The sequence below is a fragment of the Perca fluviatilis genome, chromosome 7 (assembly GCF_010015445.1).
Source record: "Perca fluviatilis chromosome 7, GENO_Pfluv_1.0, whole genome shotgun sequence".
NCBI lineage: Eukaryota > Metazoa > Chordata > Actinopteri > Perciformes > Percidae > Perca > Perca fluviatilis.
Window position 1 is genome coordinate 37,491,706 of NC_053118.1, and position 27,689 is coordinate 37,519,394.

The 27,689-nt window shown below is 43.2% G+C and overlaps 1 protein-coding gene across 3 annotated transcripts; it reads right to left on the reverse strand.

Moving 5' to 3' along the window:
* Positions 1–1,094: 1,094 nt before the first annotated feature.
* Positions 1,095–27,689, reverse strand: LOC120561551 (gamma-aminobutyric acid type B receptor subunit 2-like). 3 transcript variants are annotated; one of them, XM_039804681.1, is made up of 19 exons: positions 26,840–27,684; positions 24,373–24,510; positions 22,938–23,108; positions 21,887–21,988; positions 21,677–21,742; positions 20,499–20,687; positions 18,970–19,215; positions 16,725–16,785; positions 16,368–16,448; positions 16,113–16,263; positions 14,060–14,192; positions 13,253–13,354; positions 12,489–12,599; positions 9,653–9,763; positions 8,181–8,408; positions 6,935–7,051; positions 6,749–6,848; positions 3,916–4,018; positions 1,095–2,901 (listed from the first exon to the last, which is right to left on the reverse strand). In XM_039804681.1, exons 1-19 carry the CDS (start codon positions 27,551–27,553, stop codon positions 2,757–2,759), a joined length of 3,069 nt encoding a protein of 1,022 aa, XP_039660615.1. In that variant the 5' UTR covers positions 27,554–27,684; the 3' UTR covers positions 1,095–2,756. The 3 variants fall into 3 exon arrangements, 2 of the variants coding, with proteins under 2 accessions (XP_039660615.1, XP_039660614.1); XM_039804680.1 differs by having other exon boundaries at positions 12,489–12,602; XR_005639615.1 differs by lacking the exon at positions 1,095–2,901 and adding an exon at positions 4,755–4,821 and having other exon boundaries at positions 3,957–4,018; positions 12,489–12,602; positions 26,840–27,689.

Sequence of the window (27,689 nt, forward strand, 5' to 3'; positions counted from 1 at the left end):
GGAGAACAGAGTCCCCTGGATGCCTCTGGGTCTGTCTGCTGTGGTGTTGGTTGTGGTCCAGTCTATGACGACCAGGAGGAGGATAGGGGAGATGATGCGCCCCTGTCTCACTGCACAGAAAACCACTCAGAGAGGTCATTTCCCATGATGACACTACACTCAAAATGTTCACAGAATGTGTTTTATGATTAGAATAGAACAGAAACCATAGACTGTTAATAGTATTCCTTGGACCTGGAAAACATTTAAATGCTGATGGAAAAACTTGGAAAAAGAAGGAAGAAAGGCAAGAATAGGTTGAAAATAGTCATAAAAACTTTGGGAAAAAACACAGTAGAAAGAAGGAAGGCAACACTAGGGCGACAAAAGCATAGACTGTAAATATTAATGGACAGAGCATGTGTGACGTTACCCATTGGTTGGTGGAGATCTGTTATGAGTCGTCGAGTTTGCCGTTACGGGCGCAGCCATCCTGGTTGCGAATGTGAGGATTTTAAACGAGAGTGAGGAGTGAGGGAGGAGCCACGTTAGGTTACACACTTTCACTGTCAATCACATCATTCTGTGTTGCAGAAGACTTAAAACTAGCGATTGAGACCATAAACACATTATGGAAATGTTTACTGAGGTAATAAATCAAGTGAGAAGTGGGTCACTTTCTCATAGACTTCTACAGAAACCAACCTCCTTTTGCAACCGCATGCGTCGCCCCCTGCAGGAATTAAGATATAAAGCAGGTTTAAGGAGTCTCCCCCTGCAGGAATTCAGATATAATGCAGGTTTAAGGAGTCTCCCCCTGCAGGAATTCAGATATAATGCAGGTTTAAGGAGTCTCCCCCTGCAGGAATTCAGATATAATGCAGGTTTAAGGAGTCTCCCCCTGCTGGAATTCATGGAAGTGTGTATAAATGTCAACACAATAAAAATGGACTTACATAACGAAGTTGGTTCACTGCTGGCTACAAGTTAGCAATCAAACACAACAAAGGCTGTCACTTGAATCGCGATTTGGTTTTGAGCTAACGTTAGCAATCAAAACAATCAAAGATAGCTGAAACGTTTTTGAAATGATTTCCATTTTCTGTTATTGTTTGTAATGAGAAACGTTTATTATTGTATGGATTTCACAATGCAGCCAGATCCGGATCCCTTGGCGTTATGCCGTAAACCGTTTAAATCTGAGCATGCGCAACTCACATCTGCACTCGACTCACATCGGGTAGTGACAGAAGCCATACAACATTTCTTTGGACCTGGTGAAATGACAATAAAGAGCATACTGTATGTCTTCATCCTAGAATATTTTAGGTCTTCTTCATTTGCGTGTCACCACAGAAACTGTAGGGGTTAGTTTAATGATTCCCATTTCAAAGAAGTGGAACTGGTTGATGTCAAACTCTTTGTCTCTTTGTTTGTTGACAGAGTTGAACTGAAGCCTGAAGCAGCTCAAAGCTCATGTTTACACGGGATTTCGTAATCCTAAAAATTAACACTTTTATCTCCGTTCATTGTTCAGTATTTGTTGCTCTTGTGAGCCCACAGAAAAACATTTTAGGATATAGAACATTTTAATGGCAAACAAAATGATTTAAAGAGCAACTTAAGAATTTTTCAAGCTGTCTAAGTGACTGATGGGAACAACAAATTTTAACTTGGTCCAGTATTAAGATGAACCGGGCTGTATTGTAACCCTACAGAACCAATGTTCAGCGTCAGTCAGCGTCCACTAGCGACTCAGATTATTATTCTAAGTGTCTGACAACATTATGGAAAATAAGTCTGTTGATCATAATAGTATGCTCAATGGAGTCAAAGGCAGATGAACCGTGTGTGCCCCAGACTCAGCTGACATCATAATGTCACTAGAGGTTGTCCAGGTTTTGTTTTTGTTGTTGTTGGCTCACTTTTACTCACGACATGCTAACGGCAACATAGGATTCCATTCACTATGCTAAGCTAAGCTAGCGGCGGCGCTGCCAGACTAAGACAATGCATGCACTGAGACAAAAATGCGTTTGCCCACCTATATAAATATAGAGGAGATGGTGATAACTCTATTTTAACAATCGTGGCGTATTCCTTTAAGCCTTTATTTATAGAGGACAGCTGAAGACATGAAAAGGGAGAGAGAGGGGGAATGACATGCAGCAAAGGGCCGCAGGTCATTGTCGAACCAGAGGCCACTGCGTTGAGGAGTAAACCTCTATACATGGGTGCCTGCTCTACCAACTGAGCTAACCAGGCACCCAACCTGACTGAAATTTGTCAAAAATGCCATGGTTCTCAAGGAAAGTGATAAGTTGCTCTGCTACAACCTTTTCTAAAAATGTTGACATAGGATCTTACTCTTTAACTAAAAGGTCTATCTCTGTAGGGATCCTTTCATAATGTTGTCAGACACTTAGAATAATAATCTGAGTCTGTCAGCAGCGAAAACTTTTAGTGGACGCTGACTGACTCTGAACATTTGTCCTGTAGGATTACATTACAGCCCGGTTCACAGCTGCCAGTTACAGCGTTCTCGCTCAATACTGGACCAATTTCAAAGATTGTTGTTCCCATTAGTCACTTAGACACAAACACAAAGGGAAATGAGGGGTCCACGTAGAAAAAAACCTGTGAAGTTACCCTTTAAAGTCTGTCTTCTTTTCATATCTAATAACATTTATGAAATTACAGGACCAGAATCCTCTGGCTCAGAACAGTCCCAGGTGAAGGTCACCGCTGCCGGCCGATTGGTTCAGCAGCAACGTGGGTCAGGTTAACAGGAAGTTGTCATCGCTGTGAGCAAAGGCGTCCCGGCCAGCGAACAGACTGGAGCTGCTGGCGCTGATGCCGCCCACGGCCGGCAGGTAGGCATGATGAAGGATTGGCAGCTGCATGGACACACGGCGCCGCACGCTGAGAGACAACACACCAAGGAAATCAAAATACAAACACTACAAATGAAATATATACAAACAGTACCTAGTTTATACAGTATATTAAAGACTGGGACTGCCTTAAAGTAATTAAGTAAAGGGTTGAGGCTAGCTGGGATACAGCTACAGCGACAACGACAACAGTTAAAGTCCCAGTATGTAACGTGTTTAGTTGTTCATTATCAAAATTGGTGTTGCCCGTTCACCAACTTGTCCTTTTTCATGAATATTGACCTCAACCATCAATTCCCAGTATTCCTATTCGCTTGGAATTTTACATTTGCTCCATATTCATGCTACATCTAGAAATACGTTAGCTGGTAAGGGACATACAGGACATACTGCTCTGCCTTTCGTGGTTTCTCTGTCACATGATAAACTCACAGGTGCTGCTAATGCTGCTAATGGTATCGTAGCTTTCCTGCCCCTAACCGCTAATTAGCTTATAACGCTAGTCGTCAGGGCAGAGGGTAAAGTAAAAAGAAATCTCTATTTCTACACCACTAACAAGGCTCAAAATATCACCACACTTCCATGGTAGCAAATGAAGCATTGAGAACTTTTTAAGTGTACAGACAGTTTATTAAAAACATAGTTTAGAAAGACAGTATCGTTCACGTATACAGGCAGGCGGAATCTTGGGAAAACAGTCACGACCAGTCGAACGACAAATAAAATTAATATAATAGTTGACAACTTGCAGCTCTACACTTACGTATGTTTTTAAGTAAGTATGTAAGGAGGGAAGAACAGAAGAAAGGAAGTACATAGGGAAGGAGGTAGGTAAGGAAAGAAGAAGAGGGGGTAAGGAAAGAAGGATGGACTAAAAGGGAGGACAAATGGAAGGAAAGTAAAGGAAGAATAAATAAATGTATCGAAATAGGAAGGAAGGAAAGAAGATGGAAGAAATGATGTATGCAAGGAAGGAGGAAGAGAAGGAAAGAAATGCAGAGAAGGAAGCTGCTGGCTAATGGAGTAAAAATCCGTTTCTCACCGTTCAGGAGAGTTGATGCTGTCTGGACTTGAAGGGTTGGTCCCTGAGTTTCTGTCAGAACAGACCTGAGCTGCATGAGTCCACCTCACAGATCTGACTCCACCTGCCGGGGGGCGGGGGGGGGAGGTTGGTTGGAATGAAAGAGAGACGCTGTGTTCACACACTCCAACATGTCCTCCATCACTGGAACACGCTGGAAAAATCCTGTTTTGCACGGCTGCATGTAAACAGATATTTTTTGTGGAATATTCTCTTTCATTAGCCGCGTAAACAGCTTAGAGGAATATTGTCTTTTTCAGAATAATGCTGCGTTCCAGACACCATTTTTAACCATGTCACAGAAGGGGGGGTGGTGGTTCCAATCAGGAGTTTATGCTGCGTTCCAGACAAAATTTTTCACACGTAAGTTAAAACTTTAAGTCACGACTCACGACTTTGTAGTGTTTCAGGGTTAGGCTACCTAACGCTGATGTTAGCTAGCGCTAGCTGATACTAGTGATTTCTAGTTGGCAACATACTTTGGGCTTCATTTAATAAACATAACCTGTAGTAGTACACAATTGTATGTGTATTGTTTTGAATTACAATTATTATACAATTATATATATATATATTTATATATATATATATATATATATATATATATTTATATATATATATATATATATATATAATATATTATTATTACTTTACGTTGCCTATTTATTTCTATTTCTCACCGTTAATCACAAGCGTCTGTACAGCATCAACAGGGGCCATTGTTGTTTATGTGTGTGTGACGTCAAAAACTGTAACTGGGAGTACAACCATCTGGTACCAGTTCACGGGGAGTAACTTACTGGTTTGACTGGTGTTCCAGGGCACTTTCACGGGCAGAAGGTGGTGAAAACACAGGTTACGGGTTGCCTGGAACGCAGCATACGTTTCCATCATAAAGAGAAGGGAAAGGTTGTTCTCTGTTTACAGCTCAGTAGATATTTGCACATTACTAGAAGGTGACATTTTTATGGTAAATATCATTGATTCAATTTAAATTCCTCTCCTGAATGCTCTGTTGACTGAGAAAGCTGCAGTTCCTCGCTGCAAAATCTGTTGTTCTTCCTGTATCCAGCACTGCCGTTTGACGTGACAAAGTTCAGACAAGAGCTGAAGATCTTTGCCCGAACCCGACGGGACCAGATGGGTTCGGTCTTAATTTCTATCATTTTACACAGGCTCGGGCTTGCGCTCCGGGTTGCGCAGCAAATTAGCACTGAGGAGGTGAAACGGAGGCTGGCCTCTGGAGGACTTATTTTATTTCTTTGTTCCTACTTTCAAGTGGCCTATAGCCTACATTAGTCATGAATAATAAAAAAATTATATTAAAGGTCCCATGGCATGAAAATGTTTGTGGCAGTTTGTGGCCTATATAAAGAGACTTCAGATACAGTATTAGGGGACCACTAAGGTCTATATAAAAGAGACTTCAGATACAGTATTAGGGGACCACTAAGGTCTATATAAAAGAGACTTCAGATACAGTATTAAGGGACCACTAAGGCCTATATAAAAGAGACTTCAGATACAGTATTAGGGGACCACTAAGGTCTATATAAAAGAGACTTCAGATACAGTATTAAGGGACCACTAAGGTCTATATAAAAGAGACTTCAGATACAGTATTAAGGGACCACTAAGGTCTATATAAAAGAGACTTCAGATACAGTATTAGGGGACCACTAAGGTCTATATAAAAGAGACTTCAGATACAGTATTAGGGGACCACTAAGGTCTATATAAAAGAGACTTCAGATACAGTATTAAGGGACCACTAAGGTCTATATAAAAGATACTTCAGATACAGTATTAGGGGACCACTAAGGTCTATATAAAAGAGACTTCAGAGACAGTATTAGGGGACCACTAAGGTCTATATAAAAGAGACTTCAGAGACAGTATTAGGGGACCACTAAGGCCTATATAAAAGAGACTTCAGATACAGTATTAGGGGACCACTAAGGTCTATATAAAAGAGACTTCAGAGACAGTATTAGGGGACCACTAAAGTCTATATAAAAGAGACTTCAGATACAGTATTAAGGGACCACTAAGGCCTATATAAAAGAGACTTCAGATACAGTATTAGGGGACCACTAAGGTCTATATAAAAGAGACTTCAGATACAGTATTAGGGGACCACTAAGGTCTATATAAAAGAGACTTCAGATACAGTATTAGGGGACCACTAAGGCCTATATAAAAGAGACTTCAGATACAGTATTAGGGGACCACTAAGGTCTATATAAAAGAGACTTCAGATACAGTATTAGGGGACCACTAAGGCCTATATAAAAGAGACTTCAGATACAGTATTAGGGGACCACTAAGGTCTATATAAAAGAGACTTCAGATACAGTATTAGGGGACCACTAAGGTCTATATAAAAGAGACTTCAGATACAGTATTAGGGGACCACTAAGGTCTATATAAAAGAGACTTCAGATACAGTATTAGGGGACCTCTAAGGTCTATATAAAATGTAGGCCTGTTTATATGAATAAACATGTATAAATGACTCATTCTTGACAAAAGGCAAAGAACTTTGTGCGTGCACATAATGAATAAATGTCGGGCTGTAAACGGGTTTGGGCTTTTAAAAAGCTGTCAATCAAAATGTACTTGTCAGGCTCAGGCCGAATTCTGTCGGGCTCGGGCCTTGTGGAGCCGAACTTTTAAGGCTCGATTACAGCTCTAGTTCAGACCAAAGATTCTGGACCAGACAAGTTGAAACTTGCAGATACTTGCAAACCCTCGCTGGTTTACTGAACAGTATGACTTGATGTTTTGGTTTTACCGTTGTTACTTCCTCTCGTCCTGTGAGGCTTCGGCTCCGGAGCAGCTGGATCAGACGCGTCACGGAGCTGCATGGTGATGGTTTCTATTTCTACATCCAGCTGTGGAGAACACAACAAATGGCATTGCGGTATGAATTCACTCAGACAGACAGACTAAAATAAAGTGATGCGTTCTATGTGCTCACCTGAGCAGTTCGACTCTTCAGCTGCTGGTTTAACCGTCTCAGCCGCTCCCTCTTTTCCTCTTCTCCGTCTGCAACTTCATCCTGCAGCTCGCTGCCGTTCGCACACACATACAAGAGCTGCAACCAAATACAAGCACAGCTAACATGTCTGAGAATGCTCCCAGAGAAGGTAGACTTTAGAGAGTCTCGAACATTACGGTCCAAAGAATCCACTAAGAGACTAAGGGCCCTATTTTAACGATCTAAGCACAGGTGTGCAGGTGTAGGTGTGTTTAGGGCGTGTCCAAAACACGGGCGCCTGGTTCAAAACGTTTGTACTTAGTGTCTTCATTAATCAGAGGTGTGTTTTGGGCGTAACATGCAATCAACCAATCAGAGATCATCTCCCATTCCCTTTAAAAGCCAGGCGCATTTGGACCTTGGAGCATTGCTGTTATGATGGAGGATTTGTACCGTAATATTTTTATTTGTAGTCTTCTGCATGTGTGTGTGCTGCTGTGCGTCCCTGTGTGTGTAACAAGCATAGTGTGCACGCGCTGTGCACGAGCCTAGGAGCATTTTACTAATGCTTTGTTAAAATAACAATGAAATGCTGAGTTATTGACTTCATACCAGGTTTTGGTTGGTCAATGGAGCGATCACTTCCCGCTGCCTCAAGATAGCAATACTCCCAGAATGCACCTGAACACACCTCCCTGTAAGACCAGCACGCCCAAAATGCACCTGAAATAAACCTCCCTGTAAGACCAGCACGCCCAGAATGCACCTGAACACACCTCCCTGTAAGACCAGCACGCCCAGAATGCACCTGAACCCACCTCCCTGTAAGACCAGCACGCCCAAAATGCACCTGAACCCACCTCCCTGTAAGACCAGCACGCCCAGAATGCACCTGAACCCACCTCCCTGTAAAACCAGCACGCCCATGGGCGCACAGATGGGCGCAGGTGCATTTGCTATTTAAACGACGCGGGCGCTGGACGGGAAACTGACAACTGCGTCGGGCTTTGCGCTAGCGTCAGCTGGTAGCTTAAAGGAATGACTGCTGATTTTAAACCAGCTCTCTGTTCTGCCGTACATGTAGATCAAAGGTGGCCGTACCAGGAGTTCCTTATTTACTCGCCGGTAAATCTTCGCTGGATGACTCGCTTCAGAAGGGTTGAAATCGGCGCCCAGTAAGTCTTTCGACAAACCCAGGGCAAACACTGAAAGCCTAAAAGAATTAGGAAAGGGCGAGCGGACTGACCTTCGGTCCGAACAGGCTGCCCAGGGTGAAGACGTCACAGCAGAGGATGAGCACGCTGGTCAGACAGAACTGAAGAGGAGGATTGTGGGACGTCAGCAGCGACGCCGCTGCTCCCGACACACTGAACGCCGTCACAGCGAACACACTCAGCGCCAGGTGTTTACCGCTGACGGCAGGATGACCCACCGGCACAGTCCGGGCGCTCCACGCCACGAAACACCCCAGGCCCTGAAATAAAAAATCATTCAATTTTTGTGTTGTTTTTACATAAAGCACAAAAAAAAACTGTGATTTAAAAGGGTTAAAAGTCTGAAGACAAATGCATATTTGGTAGTTATGATCAGGACTGAAGTTGGGTGAAATATTGAACTCACTGAAAGTGGAAAATATTAATAACCAGGGTTCATTAAACAGGGTTGCCCGGGGCAAGTTAAACGCCACTTTGGGCGAGTAAATATAAAACCCAGCGGCCCGTTCGGGAGAAATGAGTTAGTGCTCGATGCTTTTGACATTTGTTTACAATTTTGACGCTTTGACGTATTTTTTGATGCGTTGTGTCTGTGTGTATGCGGTTTGTGCATTGTGTGTGTGTGTCTGTGTGTCTGTCTTATGTGTGTTTTGTGTCTGTGTGTGTGTTTTGTGTGTGTTTGTCAGAGTGTGTGTAGACTGTGTGTATGCACACGTGTGTGTCTGTCTGTCTGTGTTGTGTGTTTTGTGTGTGTTGTGTGTGTTTTGTGTGTATCTGTGAGTTTGAGTGTGTGTGTGTGCTGTCCGGGGCAAGTTAAACGCCACCTTGGGTTTGTTTTACGTGTTTTTTTATGTGTTGTTGTGCTATGGAATATGAAAAGAAGATGTGTGGAAATGATTATCCCTATGGGACAATATTATAATATTATAATTATTTGATTTGAATGTGCTGTTGGACAATGACAATGAGATGACATGCTTTTACACTTTTGGTGCTTTCAACGTTTGACTTTTATTCTTTTTGTTTACATTTCTTTCTGTGTGTATGCTGTTTGTGCGTTGTGTGTTGCATGTGTGTGTGTTTTGTGTGTATATGTGTGTGTGTGTTTGTGAGTGTGTACTGTGTGTGCGCACGCGTGTATGTGTGTGTCTGTGCGTGTGTTGTGTATGTTTTGTGTATGTGCTGTGTGTTTGTGAGTGTGTGTGTGTGTGGGTTGTGTGTGTTTTGTGTGTTTGCGAGTGTGTGTACTGTGTGTGCGCACGCGTGTATGGGTGTGTCTGTGTGTGTGTGCGTGTGTTGTGTGTGTTTTGTGTGTGTGTGTGTGTGTCTATCTGTGTGTGTGTGTGCGTGTGTGCTGTGTGTGTGTGTTGTGAGTGTTTTGTGTGTGTGTTGTGTGTGTGTGTGTGCACGGGTGTGTGTCTGTCTGTGTGTGTCTGTCTGTGTGTGCGTGTGTGTGTTTTGTATGTGTTTGTGTATGTGTGTGTGTGTGTGTGTGTGTTCTGACCAGTAGAGCAGCTCTGTATCCGTAGACGGCGGTGAGCCACAGCTCCATGTTGGTGCAGCTGCAGAGCTCAGAGTACGGCCGGATGACGACGTCCTGATCAGCTGACTCACTCTGAGACAAACACAGGATGTTGTTAATAAACCAGCTGAGAAACAACTCGGGCTGGCTAGCTACAAAGTTTAGGCCCTGACCAAATTGCCTTCTTTGTATCGAGTATCGAAAAAAGTCTTGTATTCAATACCTTCGAAGTAAATCTCATCAGCGTCTGTGAGCCAATGAGCACGCAGCATGCTTCTATCAAGATCTAATAATGTCTGTGATTGGCTGTCTACATGTCATAGAAAGTCTATATTACGCAGAGACGTGTGTGTGTTGTTGTCAACAAGTCTTCCAAACCACACGAGGATATCTGTCGTTTGTTCCCCCCCCTCTAATCTGACCCACAGCAGAGTTCCCCGTCCTCATATCTAAACCAGAGAAGGTAACGGTCGCAGTTTTAATCCTTGTGTTGTCTTCCCGTTGACCGTTCACCTTTTTGTTTTTCTGGGTCAAAATGTAAACTTTTTTTTCAGTGTTTTGGTTGTCTTTTGGAAAACTTTTGTTTATAGCTACGTCTCATTCAGCGTCTCGTGCGTTACCAAAGTGACGTAACTTCTGATTTTAACCAGCCCCCAGGAAGTGCTCCGGGCATTGAAGCCAATTTGACATTGTGGCCCAAACATCAGCAGGTACATTCAGTGGCGGTTCTAGGATCAGAATGGAGCTCAGCACCTGAAGAGTGTCATTACAGTGCCGCAGAAGTGTATCACCCTATGTGCTAAATCTGTAATTGTTATTCACTGCCAAACCACATAACAAAATGTACAGACCGGCCAAATAGTTTGGACACACCTTCTCATTCAATGCGTTTTCTTTATTTTCATGACTATTTACATTGTAGATTCTCACGGAATGCATCAAAACTATGAATGAACACATATGGAATTATGTACTTAACAAAAAGTGAAATAACTGAAAACATGTCTTATATTCTAGTTTCTTCAAAGTAGCCACCCTTTGCTGTGATTACTGCTTTGCACACTCTTGGCATTCTCTTGATGAGCTTCAAGAGGTAGTCACCTGAAATGGTTTTCCAACAGTCTTGAAGGAGTTCCCAGAGATGCTTAGCACTTGTTGGCCCTTTTGCCTTCACTCTGCGGTCCAGCTAACCCCAAACCATCTCGATTGGGTTCAGGTCTGGTGACTGTGGAGGCCAGGTCGTCTGGCGCAGCACTCCATCACTCTCCTTCTTGGTCAAATAGCCCTTACACAGCCTGGAGGTGTGTTTGGGGTCATTGTCCTGTTGAAAAATAAATGATGGTCCAACTAAACCGGATGGGATGGCATGTCGTTGCAGGATGCTGTGGTAGCCATGCTGGTTCAGTGTGCCTTCAATTTTGAATAAATCCCCAACAGTGTCACCAGCAAAGCCCCATCACACCTCCTCCTCCATGCTTCACGGTGGGAACCAGGCATGTAGAATCCATCCGTTCACCTTTTCTGCATTGCACAAAGACACGGCGGTTGGAACCAAAGATCTCAAATTTGGACTCATCAGACCAAAGCACAGATTTCCACTGGTCTAATGTCCGTTCCTTGTGTTTCTTGGCCCAAACAAATCTCTTCTGCTTGTTGCCTCTCCTTAGCAGTGGTTTCCTAGCATCTATTTGACCATGAAGGCCTGATTCGCGCAGTCTCCTCTTAACAGTTGTTCTAGAGATGTGTCTGCTGCTAGAACTCTGTGTGGCATTCATCTGGTCTCTAATCTGACTCGGATGAACTTATCCTCAGCAGCAGAGGTGACTCTTGGTCTTCCTTTCCCGGGGTGTTCCTCATGTGAGCCAGTTTCGTTGTAGCGCTTTATGGTTTTTGGGACTGCACTTGGGGACACATTCAAAGTTTTCGCAATTTTCCGGACTGACTGACCTTCATTTGTTAAAGTAATGATGGCCACTCGTTTCTCTTTACTTAGCTGATTGGTTCTTGCCATAATATGAATTCTAACAGTTGTCCAATAGGGCTGTCGGCTGTGTATCAACCTGACTTCTACACAATACAACTGATGGTCCCAACCCCATTAATAAGGGAAAAAAATTCCACTAATTAACCCTGACAAGACACACCTGTGAAGGTAAAACCATTTCAGGTGACTACCTCATGAAGCTCATTGAGAGAACACCAAGGGTTTGCAGCGCTATCAAAAAAGCAAAGGGTGGCTACTTTGAAGAATCTAAAATATAAGACATGTTTTCAGTTATTTCACACTTTTTTGTTAAGTACATAATTCCATATGTGTTCATTCATAGTTTTGATGCCTTAAGTGAGAATCTACAATGTAAATAGTCATGAAAATAAAGGAAACGCATTGAATGAGAAGATGTGTCCAAACTTTTGGCCTGTACTGTATGTATTTATTATTATAACTGAGGATACATGCAAAATATTGAACGTAGGAAAAAAACAACCAAAGTCCCTTTATGGACTACCATAATCAAAAGTTGACATTAAAGGCAGCACTTAATAAAGAATGACAGTTACATTTTAAAGTGCAGTTTTCTGCTGATATTATCTCTCAACTAACAAAAGATCTCAGAGTGTTTCTCGCCATATCTCGCAGCCTTTCGCAATTTGTTATATCGCGATGACCATAAAAAAAACAAAAACAATATATTGTGCAGCCCTATGAGGTATTGTAGTTTTTCTGCTTCATGCACCACTGAGCAACTCTTACAGGAATGAACAGGACTCCATCCATCCGTACTATCAACACACACAGACATCATCCTGGGATTTTTACCTGTAAGCCGTGCTGCAGCACCACCCGTCTGAGAGGGTCCAGGATCTGCCAGGTAGTCAAAACAAACACATCCAACAGGAAGATCCAGAGCACCACACAGCCGGCTCTCTGCTTCTGGAGACAGAGCGCTATCCGTCAGTCACAGTTACATTTCACTGTTAGAGAACTAATTCAGAGAAAAATGTGATTTACCTGAGTCTGTTAGTGTCTGCGGAGTGAATAAAGGCTCTGACACACCAACCCGACGGCCGACCGTCGGCAGAAAAGGCAGTCGGACTGATCAGTCGGCTCCTCGAGGTCGAAAAAGCACCTCAGAACTTGAGCGTGTAATAAGTCTCCATAACAGCAGGCTCCTCGGGGCTCCAAAAAATTCACGTGGGTCTGGCTGCTCCCAGATTTTTCAACCGACCATAATGGTGGCTCGTTCAGAATATGATCTCATGAAAACATTTTAAGAGAGAAATTGTCAGCAGTTGCCGAATCTGTCTTCATTTCAGATCAAGAAAGGTCAGTTAAAAAATAAATCGTCAGATTTTGAGTGGCGTTTGTCACGCTCATCCCACATGGCATTTCAGGTAATTGGTCATTGAGTCCGACTGCCCACTGGCCAATTCAACATGTCAAATCGGCCCAAATTTAAAGCCGATGGCTCCTCCGGCTGACGACGGCACTGAACAGACTCGAGTCACCGACCTCGCCAGACTGTCGGGCGGCCGATAATTGGGTTGGTGCGTCAGCGCCTTAACACCTCTATGTTTATTTACCTGAGTCTGTTTGATTCTGCGGAGTGAATAAAGCCTCCATGTTTTGGTGAAGAGCACAGCGAAGCCCACAGTGTGTCCCACAGAGAGAGTCCACAGACGAACCTGCAGGAACAAACAAATCCAACGTGAACTTGAGTTCAAATTGAAATACTTAGACAGACGGTTGGGGATTGTTGAAACGCTTTGAAAGATGTGAAAGTAGCATCTCCTCGGGGCTCCGACCCACACGCACAAAGCTTCAGTCTCTTTTCTTTGTCATTTTAGCAGGGCGGGCGGTTGGATGTAGCCACAGCAGTGGTAACTTTAGAGAGTAGTATGTAGAGAGACAACGGTAGAGAGTAGTATGTAGAGAGACAACAGTAGAGAGTAGTATGTAGAGAGACAACAGTAGAGAGTTGTATGTAGAGAGACAACAGTAGAGAGTAGTATGTAGAGAGACAACAGTAGAGAGTAGTATGTAGAGAGACAACAGTAGAGAGTTGTATGTAGAGAGACAACAGTAGAGTAGTATGTAGAGAGACAACAGTAGAGAGTAGTATGTAGAGAGACAACAGTAGAGAGTAGTATGAAAGAGACAACAGTAGAGAGTAGTATGTAGAGAGACAACAGTAGAGAGTAGTATGTAGAGAGACAACAGTAGAGAGTAGTATGTAGAGAGACAGCAGTAGAGAGTAGTATGTAGAGAGACAATATTATTATTACTTGAGTATTTCCATGTTCTGCTCCTTTCTACTTGTACTCCAGTACATCTCAGAGGTAAATATTGTACTTTTTACTACATTTGTCTGTACAGCCGTGTGGACTCACTGAGCAGAGGACTTCAAAAGTGCGGTCGGACTGCGAGGCTCCGTCCAGACCGGCGATCAGGACCGAGGAGGAGGACAGCAGGACGGCCAGCAGCAGCAGGACGTCCCAGGATGCACCGCTCGCCCTCAGCAGCCTGCAGAGACACACACACAGAGGGGACAGAAACACCGGCAGGAGTTTACTTTATTATAGTCTCTTATAGCCAGACCTTCCTCCACAGCGCAGCAAAGGAGGGTCTGGCTAGTCCACACAGCATTCCTGGATGGGAGAACAACGTGCTCTGGTTTATTGGCATTTCTTTAAACCAATCACAATTGTCTTGGGCGGCGTGAAGCGCCGGACGGAGCCACGGTGGGTACACGATCTGTGCTGCCTTTACGATCCGACATGCGCAAAGTGTTCGCGCTTTTTTTTTTTGTAAAATGGACTCACCCATGAGCCGCCCTTTGTGACAAATCTCCGTCAAGTGAAACACAGATAACAACTGTTAGACCTGGAAATTAAATGATTTTTCCTTCAAAATAAGAAAAAAAAGAAAATTGTCATATGAAGAACATATAGATAATTCTAAGTTAACACAATAACATGTAAGTACAGAATCAAAAATATTCACCGGATTATACATAGGAACAAATGAAAACAGCTATCAAATTATTATGTTACGTTGTGTTGCATGGTAGACTAGTAGCCTAGCTAACAGTTCATTCAATGTCAGGTAGTCTTCTCTAGGCTATAATTTCGATGTAACGCACAACTAAGTCTCTTTGTTAGCCTTCATAATTTTCTAAATAGCCAATGTTTTGTGTAGTCTATTTAAAAGACCAGCAAATTACATTTTGTATGCTACAGTATATGCTATAGTAGCCTACTTTATTGATACGTGCAGAGAAAATTACATTTTGGGGCAAAAAACACAACAGAATGTAGGATATTCATTCAACACAGACCCCTTCCTAAATATACCGTTTCCTTTATTGTCTCTTTGTAAGTTAAACAAGTTGGAGGTGTATTTTGAAAACCTTTCAGGGAAGTGTAACTGTTAACTATGGCTGACCTTACTCTGCTGTGTCAGTCACCATGGTGGCATACAACGGAGCACAGCGGCCGCGTAAAACTGGATTATCATCTGCGCATGGAACATCTTGCGCATGCGCACCTCGGATCGTGCAGGCAGCACAGATCGCGTACCCACAGCAACGGTGCCTCTGCTAAATAGTCTCAGGAAGGAACTTGTTTTGGTGGAACGTGTACGTTCAAAAGTAGTTTTAGTCGTGCGAGAGAAAACTCAGATTGGACAGATAGTCTAGCTATCTGTCTGGATTTACCCTGCAGAGATCTGAGGAGCAGTTAACCATAGTCCTCACAAATCCACCGGAGGTTAGAACGCCAACACAGAGACAGAGGAAGGGGACGGACATCCGGCCGAAAATACCAGCGGTAACGGAGCAATCCCGGAAGTGAAACTTGGTCGATATAGACTAAGTTCAACAGCTGACTCTGAGGCAAGGTTTTTATTTTATTTTAGTTTTGACTTTTGGATTTCATTCTAGTTTAGTTTGAGTGAGTTTTCACAATGTGTTTGTTAGTTTTAGTCTAGTTTGAGTGTGTGTGAGCAATTCTATTATGTTTACATTCTTGTCTTTTCATAGTCATAGTTAATATTTAATAATAAGCTATTGCACTGTTCACTTTTGCACTACCAACATTGCACACACTCTACCATAGCACCTGTATGTGAGATATATGTGTGTTTGTTGTGTTATGGTTGTCTAAGCTACTGGATGCCTAAAATCTCCCTATCCATCCATCCATCCATCCATCCATCTAACTCTATCTATCTATCTATCTATCTATCTATCTATGTTATTGTATCTATCTATCTATCTATCTATCTATCTATCTATCTATCTATCTGTTCAGTTTAGTTTTTTGAAGGTTATAGTTTTTATTTAGATTCAGTTTACCAAAAATATTTTGGTAAATATTCTGCTTATTTGAGTTTTAGTTGACTATATAATAGCCCTGCTGTGAGGTGGAGCTGCGGGAGCCGTACCAGTGTTTCCGGTAGATGGCGGTGAAGAATAGGACGGTCAGAGTGATGAAGATGGTCACAGCTGCAGCGTAGGACACAACGGCGTGCAGGAGGAGGTCGACACGCTGCCGCTGGGGGAGCACCACGGCGCGGTCTCTGGCTGGTCCGGGACCTGCAGCAGCAAACAGTCAACATCCAGCGGAATAATAAAAGGGCAAAAACTGGAATATTAGTGTGCATGTAAATGTACGCAGTGTTATTATGGTCTGTAATCACCTTTAAACATCAGCAGCTGGTTCATCAGACGGAGCTGCTGGGTGGAGGTACTGAAGTCTCCCACCAACACAGCATTGCTGCCTGAGGACACAGACACACACACACACACACACACACACACACACACACACACACACACACACACACACACACACACTTTTCATTGTCGATTAATGTGTGGAGTTCCTGGATTAATGGATTAGTTGATTGGTCTCTAAAATGTCAGACAATTTACTTTTCTTTCATAAAAAATTACTCAATACCGATTATCAAAAATAGTTTGCGATTGATTTAATAACTGACAAGTAATCAATTCATCTTTGCAGCTCTATGAAACACACCGACTTCAGTATTCACCTTGGAACTGGATCAGCTCGATGGACGTCATCCTCTCCCCGTTTCGAAAGAAAACTGGACCCTAAACAGACAAAACTGATTTTAAACAAATACACAAAAACATATACAAATACACATACATACACCAGTGTTTCCGGTGTGTTTCCGGTAGAGGGTGACACAGGAATCAATTGTTGCTCCCATCCCATCCCAAGCCCATGAAAATACTCGCGTCATATCCCGATCACGTGACTGCCCCCCCATTTTTCGGGACTCCCGCGGGTCACGGTATTCCCAATCAACAAACGTATTCTGAGTTGTAAGTGGTTCTCTCTAAAACGAAATGCCTCGCAATCTTTGGGCGAACTCACCGCATTGCATCCCTATCACGTTACCAACAGTGAAATTGACTCCTGTACCACGGGAAAAATGTTCACCCTCTAGTTTCAGGTGTGTTTTTATGTGTGTTTTAGGTGTGTTTTCAGTTGTGTTTTAGGTGTGTTTTCAGCTGTGTTTTAGGTGTGTTTTAGGTGTGTTTTCAGCTGTGTTTTAGGTGTTTTTATGTGTTTTAGGTGTGTTTTTATGTTTTAAGTGTGTTTTCAGCTGTGTTTTAGGTGTGTTTTCAGCTGTGTTTTAGGTGTGCTTTTAGTGTTTTATGTGTGTTTTAGGTGTGTTTTCATCTGTGTTTTAGGTGTGTTTTCAGCTGTGTTTTAGGTGTGTTTTCCGCTGTGTTTTAGGTGTGCTTTTATGTGTTTTAAGTGTGTTTTTATGCGTGTTTTAAGTGTGCTTTTATGTGTTTTAGGTGTGTTTTCAGCTGTGTTTTAGGTGTGTTTTCAGCTGTGTTTTAGGTGTGCTTTTATGTGTTTTAGGTGTGTTTTCAGCTGTGTTTTAGGTGTGTTTTCAGCTGTTTTAGGTGTGTTTTCAGCTGTGTTTTAGGTGTGCTTTTATGTGTTTTTTGTGTGTTTTCAGCTGTGTTTTAGGTGTGCTTTTATGTGTTTTAGGTGTGTTTTCAGCTGTGTTTTAGTTGTGTTTTCAGCTGTTTTAGGTGTGTTTTCAGCTGTGTTTTAGGTGTGCTTTTATGTGTGTTTTTGGTGTGTTTTCAGCTGTGTTTTAGGTGTGTTTTCCGCTGTGTTTTAGGAGTGTTTTCAGCTGTATTTTATGTGTGTTTTTATGTGTGTTTTAGGTGTGTTTTAGGTGTGTTTTTATGCGTGTTTTTATGCGTGTTTTTATGCGTGTTTTTATGCGTGTTTTTATGCGTGTTTTAGGCGTGTTTTCAGCTGTGTTTTAGGTGTGCTTTTATGTGTTTTAGGTGTGTTTTCAGCTGTGTTTTAGGTGTGTTTTCAGCTGTTTTAGGTGTGTTTTCAGCTGTCTTTTAGGTGTGTTTTCAGCTGTGTTTTAGGTGTGCTTTTATGTGTGTTTTTGGTGTGTTTTCAGCTGTGTTTTAGGTGTGTTTTCAGCTGTGTTTTAGGTGTGCTTTTATGTGTGTTTTCAGCTGTGTTTTAGGTGTGTTTTCAGCTGTGTTTTAGGTGTATTTTCAGCTGTGTTTTAGGTGTGTTTTCAGCTGTGTTTTAGGTGTGGTTTTATGTGTGTTGTCAGCTGTGTTTTAGGTGTGTTTTCAGCTGTGTTTTAGGTGTATTTTCAGCTGTGTTTTAGGTGTGTTTTCATGTATGTTTTAGGATTTGTTTCAGGTGTGTTTCTGGTGCGTTTTAGGATTTGTTAAGTGCATTTTATTGTGTGTTTCAGGTGTGTTTTCAGCTGTGTTTTAGGTGTGTTTTCAGCTGTTTTAGGTGTGTTTTCAGCTGTCTTTTAGGTGTGTTTTCAGCTGTGTTTTAGGTGTGCTTTTATGTGTGTTTTTGGTGTGTTTTCAGCTGTGTTTTAGGTGTGTTTTCAGCTGTGTTTTAGGTGTGCTTTTATGTGTGTTTTCGGCTGTGTTTTTAGGTGTGTTTTCAGCTGTGTTTTAGGTGTGTTTTCAGCTGTGTTTTAGGTGTGTTTTCAGCTGTGTTTTAGGTGTGGTTTTATGTGTGTTGTCAGCTGTGTTTTAGGTGTGTTTTCAGCTGTGTTTTAGGTGTATTTTCAGCTGTGTTTTAGGTGTGTTTTCATGTATGTTTTAGGATTTGTTTCAGGTGTGTTTCTGGTGCGTTTTAGGATTTGTTAAGTGCATTTTATTGTGTGTTTCAGGTGTGTTTTCAGCTGTGTTTTCATGTGTGTTTTAGGATTTGTTTCAGGTGTGTTTCTGGTGTGTTTTTGTTGTTTTTTATGTGCTCACTGTGATTCCTTGGAACTGCGTCTGCTTCACGGCGTCCAGCAGCGTCTTATGAACTTCCTCCTCCCCGATGCTGCTGTTTCTCTGGCTGTCGTACTTCTCTCTGTGCTTCACCGCCTCCAGCACTTGACTCAGAGCTCTCGCGGCGACCCATACGGCATCGTAGGCGAAGCTATGGAGGGAGCTGCTGACCTTTGACCCGTCCTGGGTCAGCTGGCGGAGGTACGAGTCCTCATAGTCCTGAGGAGTCTGCAGAGACACAGCAGCACAGCGCTCAGAGACCTTTCTATTCTTTTATTATTTTGGTGATGGTGGCGCTAGACAAAGGTTGTTGTAAAGATAACCTAATCTTCCATCTTTACGCCGTGACTCCACACAGTCTCTCATTTCCCAAACATAATCAGAAGGTAATAACTAGGGATGCACCGAAATCCAGGATTCGACTTCAGATTCGGCTGAATATTGGGCTTTTTGATGGGGTTGGGTTTCTGCAGAACCTTAGAATTTTTTCCCAGGGAACCGAACCCTCTGCTTGCACTACGCACGCTACGCTGGTCGCTGTAATGATGGCGACGTTGATTACAGGAAGGTGTTTACGTAGGTGGAGCGTTCAATGCAGCAGGCTGTGAGAAAGTGGAAATGGAACTGGTGAGCAGAACAAGTTGTTGTTTGGCAGTACTTTCAGTCAAAAGAAGGCCATTGAAGTCCAGCTACATGTTCAATCTGTTCAATGTTGATTTGTCTGGTGGTGGCGAGGACCCTAAACTATACACAACATGGCCGCTGTTACAACATCTGGTATGAAACATCCAAAAGAATACGAGTTGTGCATGAAGGAATCTCCAGACAGCAGCCAGAATGCAGCAACTTCAGGTACGGCAAAGGAAGGACAGTCACTGCTAAAAACTGGTGTTAACCAGTGGCACAGTGGATATGACACATGCCTTTGGTGTGGGAGATCTGGGTTTGATTCCCACTGCGATGCGTCAACCAATGTGTCCCTGTGCAAGACAATTAACCCATAGTTGCTCCTCTGTAGTAGTAGTAGTAGTAGTGTAACCTCTAACATATACAGCAATTGTAAGTCGCTTTGGATAAAAGCGTCAGCTAAATGACATGTAATGTAATGTAACCAGACAGTGCCTCTCCCGGGCTGTCAGCAGTTCTCTCTGCAAATGAGTTTCCTTACGGCCAGCTGCTGCTTGTTAGCTTTCTAATTTCATCCAACATGCCTTCATCATACACTGGTTAGCCAAAATTGTCACTCATCTGGCGATAGCAAAGTGCTTTCCTACAATGTGAAAAGAGCGTGTGAATTCAACATTAAGTTGTTACATTTAACTATTTTAGAGGCTGTGGACGTTGTTTACTTATTTAATGTTTTTACTGTGTTAACGGACTGAGAGGATGGGAGGAGGATTCGGTATTCGGATTCGGGAGAATCATAACCAGTGGATTCGGTATTGGGCCAAACCCCAAAAATCTGGATTTGGTGCAACCCTAGTAATAACACACAGGAAGTGTTTCCTGACCCGTCCAGAGACTCCCGGTGTGTTGGTGTTGCTGAGCCGTCTCGTCTGCAGCCGGATGGATCCGTCTGCCGCCGTTTGCACACTGTCGGCCGTGCAGCCGGGAACCTGCCGCCCCAGACTCCATCCAGCTGCTCCTCCGTCCACAACCATCCACTGGTACCGCGTTCCAAACATGTTCAGTCTGTAGGCCTGAAACACACAGACATTAAAGGGACAGCTCAGATGTTTTGAAATGCTACTTCTCCACAGTCAGTGGGCCCTATCCTGCACGCAGCGTCTCTTTGCTAGTTTAAGACCGACGCAGTTGTCAATTCCCCGTCCGGCACCCACGTCATTTAAATAGCAAATGCACCTGCACCCAGCTCATCGGTGTGCTGGTCTTACAGGGAGGTGTGTTCAGGTGCATTCTGGGCGTGCTGGTCTTACAGGGAGGTGTGTTCAGGCGCATTCTGGGCGTGCTGGTCTTACAGGGAGGTGTGTTCAGGTGCATTCTGGGCGTGCTGGTCTTACAGGGAGGTGTGTTCAGGTGCATTATGGGTGTATTGCTATCTTGAGGCAGCGGGAGTGATCGCGCCACTGACCAACAAAAACCTGGTCTAAAGTCAATAACGCAGCATTTCATTGTTATTTTAACAGAGCATTAGTAAAATGCTCCTAGGCTCGTGCACAGCACGCACACACTATGCTTGTTACACACACAGGGACACACAGCAGCACACACACATGCAGAAGATTACAAATAAAAATATTAGGGTGCAAATCCTCCATCATAACAGCAATGCTCCAAGGTCCAAACGCGCCTGGCTTTTAAAGGGAATGGGAGATGATCTCTGATTGGTTGATTGCATGTTACGCCCAAAACACACCTCTGATTAATGAAGACACTAAGTACAACCCTTTAGAACCAGGCGCCTGGCGCACGGACCCTTTTTTCCTCCAGTCAAACTAGCTACAGTGGATTTGGACACGCCCTAAACACACCTGCGCCAGGCGCTTCACACCATGCACTCAGATCGTTAAAATAGGGCCCTGAGTCTCAAGTCAAGTCTGAAGTCACTCTGTATGCGACTTAAGTGAGACTCGAGTCCAAGTCTCAAACTTGAGTTCCCATCTCTGCTTTTTGGCAATAAACCGGGAAATGGGGTGTCCACCTACTTTTGGCACTTTAGTGTACTTACACAGCAGAAAACCTCAGAGGCAGAATCCTCTTCAAACTGCACCACGATGATCCGAACGTCACTTTCCTGTCAAACAAAACAAGTAAATAATTTCATTATGACATTAACGTGAGTTCGGTTTTGGATTAAAGAGATTAGGTCTGCACAATATTTGTTATTTTAATCGTCATCGCAATAACCACATCGCGAAAGATGATGAAAGAGATTTACCTTCAGCCTCCTCAGGCTGCTGCAGACGTCTCCAGAGAGACTCTGTGTGGACATGACGTCAATGTCCGCCTTCAGCAGCTGTCTCAGCAGGTCTTTCTTCATCTACACACAGACACACACACACACACACACACACACACACACACACACACACACACACACACACATACACACACACGCACACACACACACACAGAAACATACATACATACATACAGACACACACACACACACCCACACACACACATACATACATACATACGCACACACACGCACACACACACATACATACATACAGACACACACACACACACAGACACACACACGCACGCACGCACACACACACAGACACACACACACGTGGCAACACACACACACACACACAATCACACGTGGCAACACACACACACACACACAACACACACAGACACACACACAATCACACGTGACAACACACACACAATCACACGTGGCAACAACACACATACACACAATCACACGTGGCAACACACACACACACACACAGACACACATACAATCACACGTGGCAACACACACACACACACACACACACACACTCACACACACACACACACACACACACACACACACACACACACACACACACACACACACACACACACACACACACACACACACACACAGAAAATAGAGAGCTCATCATCATTAGCATCATGAATAATGTTCAGCCAGAGCTGCAAAGATGAATCGATTAGTTGTCAACTATTAAACTAACTGCACCTATTGTTAACCTATTAATCAGTTTAGTCACGTTTTATGATAAAACAGGTAAACTTGTGTGATTCCAGCTTGTTAAATGTGAATATTGTTCTAGTTTCTTCTCTCCTCTCGGACAGGACACTGAAGATCTTTGAGTTGGGGACAAAACAAGACATTTGAGGACATCCTCTTGGGGCTTGTTGGGAAACACTGATAAACATTTTTCACCATTTTCTGACATTTTAGAGACCAAAACAAACCCATTGATCCAGAACATAATCCACACATTAATGGATAGTGTGAGCATCACCTCTGAGAGGCGGTGTCCGTCCTGCGTGAGGACACCGACTCTGGTCCACTTGTAGCGCTGCAGCAGCTTCACCGCGGCCTGGTTCAGGGCTCGGTCCGACGGCAGCGTGCTGAACAGGTTCCCGTACCACTTTCTGTTGGACAGGCTCGGGGAAGAGGCCGCAAAAGACACCTGAGACAGCAGAGAGGACACGGAGCAGCGGAGAGTTACCTGTCATAATCAGCGCTGGAACAAGTTTTCAGATCCTTTATTACGTACAAAAGTGACAAATGTTGGAAAAAGCTCATAAAAAAAAGTTACATAAAAATCATCAAAAACATCGCCAAAGGTGACAATTTTTTTTTTTAAAAGTGACAAAAAAGTGAGGAAAACAAAAGTGTTAAAAATTGACAAAAACGCCAAAAAAGTAACAAACAAATTGGAATGAAATCGACAAAAACGTAGAGAAAAGTGTAGAAAAAGAACAACAAAATGTTGAAATTTCGACCCAGAAAAACACAGAGTTGCACGTTGAACCGTAAACTTTTTGTTTTTCTGGGTCAAATTTTTAAATTGAAAATACCTTTTTGTTGGTTTTTTTCAACATTCTTTTATCAATTTTATTTTTCAAATGCTATAACATTTTATAAAACACCCAAATTCAATGAAAGTAGTGAACCAATCATTTGTTTTACTTTTGACAGTTTGATTGAAAGAAAACCCAAATTTCTGATGTAGAAACTTTGTGAAAAGTCAAATCTGACCCGAGGACATCAGGAGAGTTAAAGGTATAGTGCTAAAGGAATTCTAAGTAATGACAACTAAACTGTCCACATGATACAAGGCTTGTATCCCCCCCCCTCCTCCACGCTAGTAGCCAAGGAGGACACAGATGATTAAAAAAACATGATGGACTCTTCAGAAGAGCTCATTATCTTCACGCCACAATCTTCTGAACATAATCATACTGAGAGACCCAGAGAGAGTTGTGTGGAGACTTAATTAGCTTTGTAGCAGCTAATTTGGCAACGGCTCGAATGTAACAGACGTTCATTAATATCAAAATGTAACGCACTAAATCTTTAAGTGTATAACACCACACTGTAAAGAATACTCTGTTGTAGTAAAAGTCCTGCATTGAAAATGTTACTTTAAAAGGTGCTGTAGGTAGGACTGGGAAGATCCAGAACTTAGCCAAAGAATTTGAACATCGACAACTTCTCAGTCCCTCTCCCTCCTTTCTACTAAAGCCCAAAACGGTCTCCTAAGCCCCTCCCCCCACAAGGGAGAATGAATGTGTGTGCATGAGCAGTGATTGACACGGAGTTAGACACCTCCCCCTGGCCCTGATTGGTGCATCTGAACAGTTAGACACTTAGGCTTACCTACTGCACCTTTAAGTAAAAGTCTGTAAGTATACTAGGTAAGTAAGTACTAATGTGTGTGAGATGTGTACCTGCAGCAGGTTGAGAGCCGGCAGAGAGCGAGCAATGAGCGCCGTCACCGACTGACACACGCCTCCAAACAGCAGCAGGTACTTTGGCCCCGCCCACATGGCGTCGAACAGCGCTCTGAGGGACTCGGCAGGGTCGCACTGGGAGACACGATGAACACATGAAATACTGTGAGATATAATGAACATATGAAATACTGCGAGACATGATGAACATATGAAATACTGGGAGACACGATGAACATATGAAATACTGGGAGACACGATGAACACATGAAATACTGGGAGACACGATGAACACATGAAATACTGTGAGACATGATGAACACATGAAATACTGTGAGACATGATGAACACATGAAATACTGGGAGACATGATGAACACATGAAATACTGGGAGACATGATGAACATATGAAATACTGTGAGACACGATGAACACATGAAATACTGTGAGACATGATGAACACATGAAATACTGTGAGACATGATGAACATATGAAATACTGTGAGATATGATGAACATATGAAATACTGTGAGACATGATGAACACATGAAATACTGACATCTTACGGATGGGACGATATGCTTTTTGTCCCGATTTGGTTCTTTTACCGATACATGGGTGCCGATCGGATTTGAGTTGTGATTTTAATTAATTGATTGTTTGGACTATAAAATGTCCCAGTTTCTCAAAGTCAAAGGGGATGTCTTTAAAGGCGCTGACACACCAACCCGATAATCAGCTGTCGGTATGTTGCGTCGGAAGGCGGGCAGTCTGACTCCATGACCAATCTGATTGGTGGAGAGCTAACCCGGAAATGACGAGCGGGATGAGCGTGACTAGAGTCTCTCAAAATCTGACGAAAATCTTTTAAACTGACCTTTGTTGATCTGAAATGAAGATAGATTCAGCAACTGCACGGCCTATTTCTCTCTTAAAATGTTTTCAGAAACACGTTTTGGTGAACTATTTTGGTACGATATGAGATCGTATTCTGAAAGAGCCGCCATTATGCTCCGTTGAAAAATCCCATAGACAGTATATAAACTGGACCACCAGATCCCGTGTCTCTGCACGGAGACCAGTGAAGGATATCAGAAGTCTCTTTCCCGGTGCTGGCTGAGCGTTACTGAGCAGCCTCCAACTGAGCTTGAAGACGTAGATGTGACGTGAGCAACCTGTCTGAAAGTGTGAAGTCTTCTGGTAGCTGTGCCGAGAGAAATCTCAATCATTCCCAATCTTACAGAGACGGAGAGCGTAGGTATATGTAAGGAGATAACATAGGCACAGGCTAATTACTGATCACTAACATGCTAGTTAACATTAGTCATTAAACCTAAACAGCTCATGTAAGTCCAAACTGCCTGTGAGCTTCTCCTGTACTATACGGTAATTCCTCTACTATGCGACAGAAAGTCGCGTGGTTCTGACACAATCGTTAGCCTATTGTTATAAAAGCGTCTGCTACGGAGCCATAACGTGAGGTACAAGGTAATGGAGCCTTTTATACATTGTCGTGTTTCTTTAGAAATAAACAACGGACAAATAGAGTCTTTAAATGCTTCAGATGGAAAGTTATTCGCCGTCAAAGTGGCACCAAAATGAATGGGAGTCAATGGGACGCTAAGGTCGGGTGATCGTTTGGTAGCATCAAAATGGCGCCATAGGACCTACGGGTTGTTGACAGAGCAGCCAGACCCATGTGACTTGTTCGTCCAATCAGCTGCCGGTTTTCATTTTTTGGGCGACAATACAGATTAGCGCCGCCTGCTGTTATGGAGACACATTATGCTCAATTCGGCGTCGCTTCGGTGTGTTCGGAGACACTTTTTGGACCTCGGGGAGACTGATCAGTCCGACTGGCTTTTCTGCCAACGGGTTGGTGCGTAAGGGGCTTAAGGGGAGACACCCCAGGCACAATCATTTCATCACGCAATAAAGGGAGATTTCACAGTTGTTTTTTTTCAAAATGTAGACCATTAGACCAGGTCTAGATCCAGAATAGAGCTTTCACAAGTTTCACAAGTTTGTCATTTGACAAGTCTAGGTATAGTGGTTTTGGATCTGGACCTGGTCCAATGTGGTCTACATATGAAAATAAACAGTAAAATCTCCCTTTATTGCGTTCCCATAAAGACAATAAAGCTTTCTCAAATCTAAAAGCGTGTTTTAGACATAATTAATAATGTACCTTAACGACTAACACTCTTAGTTAGTCACTTAGCTGCTACTCTCCACTGCACTTTAATACTCTGTGCCCAAGCTCCTCCTATATGTCTGTATGCTGTATTTGATGTGTTTTTTATCCTATTTATTTACTTGTTTTATACTGACACTAGCTGGGGGAACCATATTATAATTGTAGAGAAGTACACATGACAATGACAATGAAGTAAATCTTGATCTTGATCACTTGATCTTAGTCTAGGTACATTTTCCCCCCAGCTGTGACAGTGTGAGACCGACCTGCGAGTCCAGCAGCTGGAGCTGGATCTCATAGTCCCCCAGCGGTGGCGCTTGTCTCTTCAGGTCCTGCAGAGCGAGCCGGACAGCCGGGGCCACGCCGGCGCTCTGGTTCCTGGTCATCATCCACAGCACCGGCACAGGGTGGCGGAGCTGAGCCAGCACCGGCACCGGCCCGACAACCAGCCAGCAGACCAGCAGCAGCCGGAAGGACTCTGCCCGGCCACACTGCTGCATCCTGAACCCCTTCCCACCCCCACCTCCCAGGCCCGGCCTGGGACGGAGGCAGTATGGGCAAAGGCTAAGGACGCCGGCGGTCCAAATGAGTAAAGAAAAGTACAGATAATTAGAAAATAAACAACAAAAATGTGGAAAAAAAATGCAAAAACTTTGCAAAAAATTTAAAAACACAACAAAAAAAGTGACAAAACGATGGAAAATGGTGTCCTCGATGACAGAAAATGCGACTACTGAGATGAAGAAAGCACTAAAGCGATGCAAAGGCGTGAAAATAGACAAAAGAGTGTAAAAAACTTCGGAAAAAAGCTTTAAAACCAACGTAAGTGTCAAAAAACGACAAATATAGAGCCAGAAACGGCTCAACAAGCACCAAAAAAAACTAAGAAAGAGAGAGGAAAATGTGTCGGAAAAGCGCCAAAATTTCGGGGGGGAAACCCCGACAAACCGAGCTGATATCTTGCCTATAGGGCACCACATGGGTTAGGACTACACCACACCTCCGCCCGACCACGCTGCTCTAACTGCGGGGACTTTTCCTCTCCGACTCCTGCAGGGAAACTGTGACAGTAATCATCTCTATACTACACCAAACCGTCTGTGACTGTAATCCTCG